This window comes from Xenia sp. Carnegie-2017, unplaced genomic scaffold (assembly GCF_021976095.1).
Source record: "Xenia sp. Carnegie-2017 unplaced genomic scaffold, XeniaSp_v1 HiC_scaffold_2, whole genome shotgun sequence".
In the NCBI taxonomy this organism is placed as follows: Eukaryota; Metazoa; Cnidaria; class Anthozoa; order Malacalcyonacea; family Xeniidae; genus Xenia; species Xenia sp. Carnegie-2017.
The window spans coordinates 2869386-2879305 of NW_025813482.1; the positions used below are offsets into that span (position 1 = coordinate 2869386).

Here is a 9920-nt window from a genome sequence, read left to right on the forward strand (position 1 = left end):
TCGTGATAAATTTCCAAATTCTTATTTTGATCAAAAAGAAGTCTAAATGTTGTTTCACCGTACGGCAACAGAACTATTAGGACAAAGTTATGAGTAGAGTAGTTTTCATTTGCCAGTTACTGGTGGAAATAGCGAATATTTTGAAGTAACTTCGCTTAAACGGGAAATTCGTTCGAGTGCCATCTCCTCCATCATACCAAAAAGGGTAGTGATGGACTTTTATGGATGGGATTTCCTAAAAATTTCAAAAGCGTCATTTTGGTTTTTGGTCTTCCGCAGTGTTAAAACCACTTAAAACACGGCCTGGTTGATCACGAATGTTTCGATTTCGAAATGGCACAAGACAGGTCAATCAAATTTCACAGACTGATTTACACATGTATGACAGCGAACCTATTTATAATCTCTTTATACTTAGGATATATCACAATTATAATTACGATTTATGCATTTTAAAACCGTTGCGAGTTTCTATACTTCATGAGACCGTGTCAACAAAGGAAACTGTAAAAAACGCAGGAAATTCCACAGATTCTATGATTGCAACAAAGGCGCCCACAAAAGAAAGTTTACTATTGAAAAAGTCATAATACAATTATTATTTGTCAACTGATATTAAAAAAATTGTAAGAAAAAATAAATATGACGATAGTGATGATTAAAATAATCGATATATGGTAGCATGCATTATGAAGTTTATCTTAGAAAATGATTAATGTAGAGATACAAATTAGCAAGAGAAAATATGCAACTAGCTATGTTGAGCAAGTCACTTTAAATAGGAATATAAGAGTTATTAGGAGGTGAATATAGTGGATAAAAAGTAAAATGCAATGTCCATCAAATATTTATGTCATGCTCGTACCAGGAGAGAAGAAACAGGATCGTAAAACCACACAACATTCCTAGATTTTGAAGTATGAATCGGGATAATCTTGGCAGTTCGTCGTAATCAGGATTATTTAGCAACTCGGGCAACTGTCACAAAAGTAGAAAGGAAAAATAGGTTACTATTGTGTAAATGAGGAGATATTTATATGTTCACCAACTCAGTGAAAATTACTCCATTTATCAACGAGATATTGAAATCAGACTTTGGTTGTAAATTATAATGTGCAGACTAGCAACAGGTAAATTCTCATTATAGCCTGTTAAGTGCTGAAAAAAAATTTATTCGTTTAAATCTTGGAGAATTAAAAAAGGCTTCTTTGCGAAGGCTGCTGAAATATGTGGCACAAATTCTCAATAAAATCTTCCATTTCTTATGTTTGATGCAAGTATTGACATAAATCCCACAGTTCCACAATTGTGTATTGGTGTTTATCGCTTCGTTTCGCTTCGTTTTTTTTTGATATTGGTTAGGTTAAACTCAGTAGCATTAAGATACGAAAATGCCTCGTAAAATAACACTCAAAATAACATGAAATGAAATTATATCCGTAAACTAAAACTCGAATGATGGGTGAACATATTTGTTATGACACAACTCTAGAAATTTAACAGGCACCGTAAAGTGTGACTAAACAATACTTTAGGAGGTCAAATATTTTAATTTTTGACTCATCGTCACACTCCTCGTAAGCCTGTTACAGCAATTTTTACTTGATTACTTTGCTTAGCAATTTTTACATGTCTATTTCGTTGTCTGTTGTACTGGAAACAAGAGTGGGCTATATGGAATTCGAGCTTGATTCACTTTTGAATCTTTGGCTCGGTATTTATGCAGACCCCTTTAAAACCAACAATTAGGGCTCATGACATATAGAACATGTTTTTTTTCACTTCAATTACTTCAATAAATACACAGTATTCTCACCATGTTAACTAATGCAATGTAAATGAAAACACCGGCGGTGAAGGCAAAGATCCACTGGTTTGCATTGTCGATTTCACCAATTAAAATTCCAACTACCAAACCAAGGAAACACGTGCAGGCTGATAAGAAGTTAGCCAAAAGCGCCATTTTTACACTTAATCCAGCTGTCAGCAATATGGTAAAATCACCTAATGAAAAAATCATGTGAAAAAATGAGTTCGTAGCTATTATTCTTATATTCCTAAATAATATACTTTAGCCATATAACTGTGAATAAGTTTTCAAAACCTATGAAATTGTAATACTTCCTGCATACACAAAGTGAAAGATCGAAGATTTCATATTTGAGATTAAGAATGTTCTGCAAGGTGCGGGTAATAGTAAAATTGGCGAAGTTTAGAAAAACATCTAACTTTAATGAATTTATTTGCATTGTATAAAATAAAAAGATTTTCCAATAGGCCTAAAAAGTTAGGTAAACACAGTCCAACAACTGTAATAAAGTGTTTGAATGGCTAATTACAAATCGATCATTGCGAGCCTGCCGTCTAAAACACATAACACAGCCCACGATTGAAATGAATTAAAATGTCATGGATGGTAAATTGCAGCTCGTTGAGAAAAATGATAAACATGTCAAAAAATACTATAATAGAAATGAATGTATGTTCATTTGTCCATGCAACATAACACAACATGTTTGCAACTCCCCCTTTTTTAATAAATCATTTAAATACTGAAGGAGACACAAAAATTTCCATTCTTTAACTCCTCAACTTCATGCTTTTTGTTATTACTGTAGTCAAATTATTCCCACAGATAATAAAGCATAAAAGGCTTCTTACCCAGTTCATGAGGAAGTTCATGACAAAATATAGCAATAGAAGTACTGATTCCTCCAGTCGCACTCGTAGAGAACGCAACTCCCATAGCTATACCATCAGCAATATTGTGAAGTCCATCACCAATAATAATATTCCATGCTACGGTTGCAATCGGTTTCTTTTCCTTCTTTTCAGACAAATCTCCACCCTAAATCATAACATACTCCAAGTTAGCTCCATAGTTTCTAAAAAAGTTTGGCATTTACGGACAAAAAAAAGTATTAAGTACATCGATTTTCTGCTCATTTTCTCATGGTATATTTCAGCTGAAGCAAACGATAAACTATCATATGCAAATATAACAAAATTTATGGACTTTTGCTCTTGGATTGAAAAAAACGAACATGTTTAAATTTGACCTTTCTTAAATTTTGAAAGAATTCTCGATCAACCCTTTGACAATTATTTATACTCTTTCATCCCTTACCATTTTATGTGTCACAGCATATTTAGAAAAAGTTGCAAAGAGCAAACTGACTTACCTTACTTTGGGGCGCAACGCCGTTCTCATATATACCGGATTCAGCTGCAACTTCAGTAACGTTGCGCAGATTGCTGCAAAACTGACTGGGTTTTTGATCCAGCTAAAATGATTTTTTGAAAACAGTTAAGTTTCATCGAACATTCTTCATTCCAAGATGTCCATTCTAGGCTTTAGTCAATTAATTTAATAAAAATGCAAAAAGCAAATTAATCCGATCTACCCGAAAAGGTATTAAGCAAAACAGCAAAATGTTATAACTAACTTAAAATATTCCCTATAGCTTCGTCACTAGGGAGAAAGCAATGTAATAAATTTTCCTGACAAAGAATTACTGATCAAAGCCACAAAATACAAACAAAAGTTAAGTAATGTAGTCGCTGCAGTTTTTTCTCAGTCATGCTCTCACAGACTCACTTACCTCATAACTACGAGATTTGCGTACAAACAGATGAATCAGAGTTTCAAAAACAAAGAATGCGTAAATAGCAATAGCTCCACAGGAAAATTTCCATAAATTTTCCCTCTCTTCACTATGATCGTCGCCTCCATGATCGTCATGCCCATGGTCATGGTGTCCAAATGCCTAAAACCAAATATAACATTTCTTTGCCATCTTTTTCTCCTCACAAAACCAGAAATGAGATAAATAAATTTCCAACATGAAAAAAAGACATTTATCTAGCATTCACCAAAATTTCATACATTGCGTAAAAGGTCGTGACTGTTTTAACATTTTGGAATTACAAAATTACCACTAAAAAGTCAACATTTTTTACAATACTACTAACTATCCATTGTTACCTATCCCCAGCGACCTACTTATGTTGACTCCGTTGCTACTTTTCCCAGCGACCTACTTATGTTGAGAAAAACTAGAAAAGCGAAACCAATTGGATAAAACAAAAAAAAACAAAAATTTTCAGACTTACGTGGGGCAGAAGATGAAGTAGTGCATCACCAGTTAATGTACCAACAGCCAGAGCAATGAAGAAAACGACAACTTTATGGTAAAACATTCTGTGCATCACCGGAAGGATCATGACTCCAGCAACTGAACAAAGACTCACAACAAGCACTGACAATAAACCATAGCCCCACTCTAAATGAAAATTAAAAGTTTTAAGAACATATTGATTCGAGAGTACATTGAGCAAGAAAAAGTATATCATACAAATGATTGATGCTTATTGTCGCGTATTTAGCATTTGTCAGAAGTCACTTCACATGTACTTCAGGCAAAGTCAACCTAAATTTTAACTTTAGATATTCTTTAAGTACGTGCTAAGTACGTCTATGTTGCTATTGTTGGCCAAAAAATCGCTTCACAAAGTAAACCTGCCCAGCTTTAAGGGATATACATGCTAATATCTAGAATATATTAAGAATAAGTTTCCACAGACTGTGAGGGAATTCTTTCAAAGAAAGAAAGTGTATATGTTTCGATTCTAAAATGCGAGGCTGGGGAGATATTCATGCTTTTTTTAACAACATCAAAGTTGTGTCAAAGAAAATCAGTCGTGCACGCAATAAATTATTTTTTTTCAATTAAAAACGATGATTTAAAAACGATCACCATTTTGTTTGGTCTTCTTTTATTTGTTGACTTCAGAAAATGAAAGGCTTTGTATTCAACTTAACCGTGTTTTGAACTTGCTAGATGTAATCAACAATTTTTACCCTTTAAACTAAAGATCCTGGCCCGTTTACACATTTTAGTAAGGACATATATGTATAGTCTTGAGAAAAGGTCCGCGAAATATATCGTGCGTTTAATTCTAAATTATTACGTATAAAGTTTTTAAAAAGTCTGTTAAAACCCATTGCCAAAAAGATCATACAGTAGATAGCATTTTTTTAAAAAAAATCCTCGAAGCGCCTGCATTGAATGGTAGTGATCCTTCTATTTAAGCAACACAAACTCGACAAATAAAATAAGACCAAGCATAAAAGTCCTCTTAGAAACAATCGTTTTGAGATTACGTAAATCAGCCGCTGGCGATCCTGTATTGTGATTTTGACAAAGCAAATCGACTTGCTTTAAATGAAAAATCAGCTTTCATGACGCTATATTTTGAAGTGCATAAACGCCACAATCAATTTAAAGAGTCAACTTGCGTATTCTGGACAGCTCACTTTCTTAAGTGATCAAGATTTGCTAAATTTAATAGTAATTAAACATACTTTCAAAATCGGAAGGTCCCTTTTTCTTTGAATTATGACCATGGGAGTCTGAGACGCATCTGTTAGTTGCTTTTTGAAGTACCAAGGCTGGAGCCAGTTTCTTAAATTCTTCAAATTTGAACCCAATGCTTTTTTCGACATGATAAATTTCAAAGAAATGGTCCGCTGAATAACACTTCAAAAAAATTTCAACGAATGATTTCTTTAAACATTTTACGTGCTTGCACAAGAAATAGATCTAAATCTAAAGAGAGTTTTCACACAAAAATCAACAAAGCATAGCAATGCCAGTAAAGAAAATACCCATATTTAACAATAAGTGACTTTACTTCATAATGAAAAAGCGACAAAACTGAAAAAGGATATGCAACGCTACAATATACGATTATGTTACCTGTTCGTACAGTTTAGACTCATTCTTGTGATGATGATCATCATGAGATTCAGCTGCTCTGCGTAATCGTATTTTTACGTTGATATCGGATTCTTGGACACCATATGAAGTTTCTACTGATCTACGGCGACGATGATTGTGGTTATCGTGGCCATGGGAATCGCTCTGTGTTCCTGTTGTCGGCGATATTTTCATGTCTGACATTAATTTTTTGATATTTTCTTCACTTGCTCTTTCATTTTTTGAGTAATCCTCAAACAAATGCTTGGCAAAGTATGTTGAGCACGGTAAAGGAGACTGGGATTGAATGCGAATACATTTATTCTTCATCAATTGATCGATGATAAAGACGCTAACTTCAGGGAAATGAGAACGTTCCATGTTCATTGTGTGTGAAACATTGATATGATCGTAAACATTATGAGCCGAAAAACACTGAAAGAGAGAGAAACAACGTGTTAGATTATGGCATCCATTTTCAAAGCTGGAGAAAGAAAAATTTAGTGGATAATGTCACATGTTTGCTTGAGTATTGTACTCAAATATTGTAAACTGGAATACCACAGTCAGCTTCAAATATAAATTATAGTTATACACACATGCAGCTAAGAGCACATACTTTTGCATAGTTTTAATGGTATATTTTGGTAAACCGATGTAACGATATAAGTTTGTCAAGATAATATTCAAGACTATATGGAAGAAAAACGAAGAGGAATAATTCTTACTTCAGTCATCCTATCCAACGAGTCTCCTTTCGTGCTGTTGACATCCTTGAGTAGTTGATCAATTATCTTTTCACAAAATGAATCAGTTTGGTATTTTTTCAGCAGCTCATCATAGACACTGATATTTTTTGTGATCATTCTCTCCATATGTTCTTTACCACCATGCATATGTTCGTGTGAATGAGATTCTTCACTATGCGGTAAAAGTGCGTATACAATAATTGGAGCAAAATTTTTCTTAAAATCATCTTCACCAACTGTTTCATCTGTGGCGGTTTTAGAAATGTTAAACAGCGATTCTCCAGTGACGCACTATTAAAATATAATTGAAAAACACTTAAGAATATCAAAAAACAATATCAGGAATCTAAGGCAATGAAGTGTTTTAGTGAACGCAAGACGAGTAGATAAAAAAAAAACACGAAAGTTTACAGGTTGAAAGTACAATTATTTTTGATATAAAGTGTGGAGCAGTAACTGAAATGTCCATGATACAATTGTCCTGATTGCTTTTCCTTATATTTAGGTGTTAATACGTTCAAACGTCAGATTTGTAAGCGCCATAAATTTTCTTAGAACTCTACACGTATAGTCTTCAACTGTATACATGTAGAGTTTCTGTTTAAAAACATTTTCAAGTTGATAAAAAAGGAAAGTTTATCTTTTTCGTTTCCCCTTTCGGCTTGTACGACAACATATTAAATCAAGATTGCTAACTTTCACTATGGTTTTCTAGTTTTCGTTCTTTCCGTGAAAAAAGTTGCTTCAAATTGATGATTATACCGAAGTCAGTTTCGCTTTTAGCAACTTGTCGTAAATTCTTGTGTTGGGTGTTTAGTAAGAGTTACAATCTCCATAAATATCTATTCAAAAATTTTTCTTTCATGACGATTTTAAAACGTTAACGAATTTTCGTAGACAACTTACGTGTTTACATCACTTGCAAAGTGTGCAAAAAGCCGCAAATTGTGCAAAATGCTCTCACTTGCTTTCGTGATGAAATACATGAGAGGAAATCACAAGAGATCCCAAAAGGAATGTCAGGAACGTGATAAAAAAGAAAAGAAAAGGAATGCATAGCTAAGTAATCATTTTACATAGATATTTGATGTTTCGTGTAGGTCAACAACTCTTTTTTTATTTTGATAGACATAAGGCTGCGTTTACACTATATACCGGATTTGCTCATCACGACATATAGGAGTATAGTCATTTAGTCCATTTAATTGTTTTCCGACAATGAACGTTATCCCTGCCTATTAATACATGGAAAATTTAGCCTGCTACGATAGCAATCCGGCATAGTGTAAACGGGACCGTAATGCAAGCAGCGAATGACACTAAAATATTAAAAATACAACTCTTTGGTGCAAATCTTCAGGGTAAACAGGTTTTTTTCAATGTTGCGTTAAAATATTTGTCTTTGAATAAAAAGTCTCTTTTGTCGGGTTGCTATGCAATCATAACATATAATAACAATATTAGGACCCCCCCGGAATGTAAATAAGTCTTTTATCTCTTGAGATGCACATTTTTGAGCAACATAAAAAATTCAAAATAGTGTTGCACAATGTATATATGCAGGTTAGGAAGGGAGTGCGTCCCAGGGGTGTGTTCTGTTTAGCTTATTTTGACAAAATTTGAGGAGAAACGAAGCCTGAACAAGATATGGAACAGACACTGAGATCAAGTGTTATATTTTGAGAATTATAGACTAACAAGAAGACATGTTATTAGCAAAACAACAGGACAAGATAGATAAAAAAGTACGATCGCCACGGAAAGAAAAGATAAAAAATCTTAAATGGCAAAATGCCTAACTACACCTAAAACAAGAGATTGCTTAAAGTTACGCCTAAAATTAAAATTAAACATTTCTCCATATTTGACATGTTTACGTAATACAAAAATGAAGCATAAACCGAATAAAAAGTTTATGTTTAACTCAACGTTTGAGAAAGAAACAAGACAATTTTTCTTGAATTTCACACAAATTCATCATTATAATCTGATAATGAATTTGTAGCAAATTCGAAATATAACTATTCAAATAAAAAATTGTCTTGTTCCCTTCTCAAATATTGCGTTAAACATGAACTTTTTATTCGGAGTATGCTTCATTTTGTATTGCATAAAATTGTCGGCTGGTAAAGATTTTGACATGTTTACGCAACAGGAAAAGTACCAATACATGGCCAGCAATATAATGACGTATGAAATAAGAGACTATTTGACGATCACTAGGTCCACTATTTATTCGCCAAAAGGAATTTTCTGTATTGGCGTTGATGTCGAATTATGTAATATACTCGGTTACCATCTTTCAACATATCTAAGCTGAAACCCCAAATCAGACTTTTTGAAACTAGTAAAAATGACCAATTGAATGCGAAATTACTCCGGCAAAGTCGCACAATATCAACGCCACGTATCAAATGTCAGCGCGATTCATGATGGTGCTCATAAAAAGTATATCCTATATATAACATCTACTGCAATGATTTGACGGCTTTATAGTCATTCATCTATGAGAAATAGTACATTTGAATTAAACCAGTATTTTCATACGAAAGTGAATGTTAATGCGACGGAATAATATTTATACCGCAGGTAGATTTTTACGATAAAATTTAAAAGCCATAACCATGTTGATTACCTTGTGTTTGGCTGCATGTGAGCAGTTGTACAATCGAAGTCTTGTGAGAAGGTTATTGACATGAGTAAGGTTTAATGTTTGGCTGAGGGTTGCGTTCAATCCAAGTTGTTCCAATATACTGTGAAACGGGTCTTCGTCAGCCGCATGATCACGATCACCATGAGAGGAACCGCTGGTAACGTGGCACAGCATATTCGTGATAAAAAATAATAATATAAAGCGATACATTTTTGTTTTCTTTAGTTTGATCCGAAGAAAGCAATGTATGAAAATATTCTTTCAAAGAAGATAAAGACGCAGGTCAACTCCAGATGGAATGCGATCGCTTTTGAAGAATTCAAGCGTATCATAGCATAATATATGAAGTTGCGCCGCCCCCTTCTTTATTCTCCCCGGTAGCAAATTCACATAATTTATTCAAGATCGGAATTGCCTTAAAAATTTTAGCATGGGTAAATATTTAAATTGCAAAAAACTGTAACATCTTAAATGATGTACCATAACATCATCTCATTTAAAAATATTCATAAGAATTTGTGGTGATTTACCACCAAATACCTGACGGTGATATTGTATTTGTTAAGTTAAACATTGTAAATTGATATTTCCTTATAGACACGTGAACATTCCTATGTTAATTTTTACTGCATGCTATTATATATTGAGTCGAGTCAGTCGGGTCGAACACATGTAACAGAATGGTGAACTTATATCAAACTAGAATTATATTACCTAAATAGTCTAATTTATTCGCTACCACCATCATGACTTCAACAG

The 9920-nt window shown here is 33.6% G+C and overlaps 1 protein-coding gene across 1 annotated transcript; it reads right to left on the reverse strand.

The window, feature by feature from the left end:
- Nucleotides 1-575: 575 nt before the first annotated feature.
- LOC124440775 (metal cation symporter ZIP14-like) lies at nucleotides 576-9480 on the reverse strand. Its single transcript, XM_046991201.1, has 10 exons — nucleotides 9144-9480; nucleotides 6488-6799; nucleotides 5760-6194; nucleotides 5366-5540; nucleotides 4114-4283; nucleotides 3603-3767; nucleotides 3183-3284; nucleotides 2662-2848; nucleotides 1817-2004; nucleotides 576-978 (listed from the first exon to the last, which is right to left on the reverse strand). The coding sequence occupies exons 1-10, from the start codon at nucleotides 9369-9371 to the stop codon at nucleotides 841-843; spliced, it is 2100 nt and encodes a 699-aa protein (XP_046847157.1). The 5' UTR covers nucleotides 9372-9480; the 3' UTR covers nucleotides 576-840.
- Nucleotides 9481-9920: the final 440 nt, after the last annotated feature.

Bases quoted from the DNA above. Each gene is read 5' to 3' on its own strand.
- LOC124440775 (XM_046991201.1), bottom strand. From the start codon at position 9,371: ATGTATCGCTTTATATTATTATTTTTTATCACGAATATGCTGTGCCAC. The intron at 3,285-3,602 runs GTAAGTGAGTCT...AAATCATTTTAG, and splicing joins GCAAATCTCGTAGTTATGAG to CTGGATCAAAAACCCAGTCA. The intron at 2,005-2,661 runs GTAAGAAGCCTT...TTTTTTCATTAG, and splicing joins TGAACTTCCTCATGAACTGG to GTGATTTTACCATATTGCTG.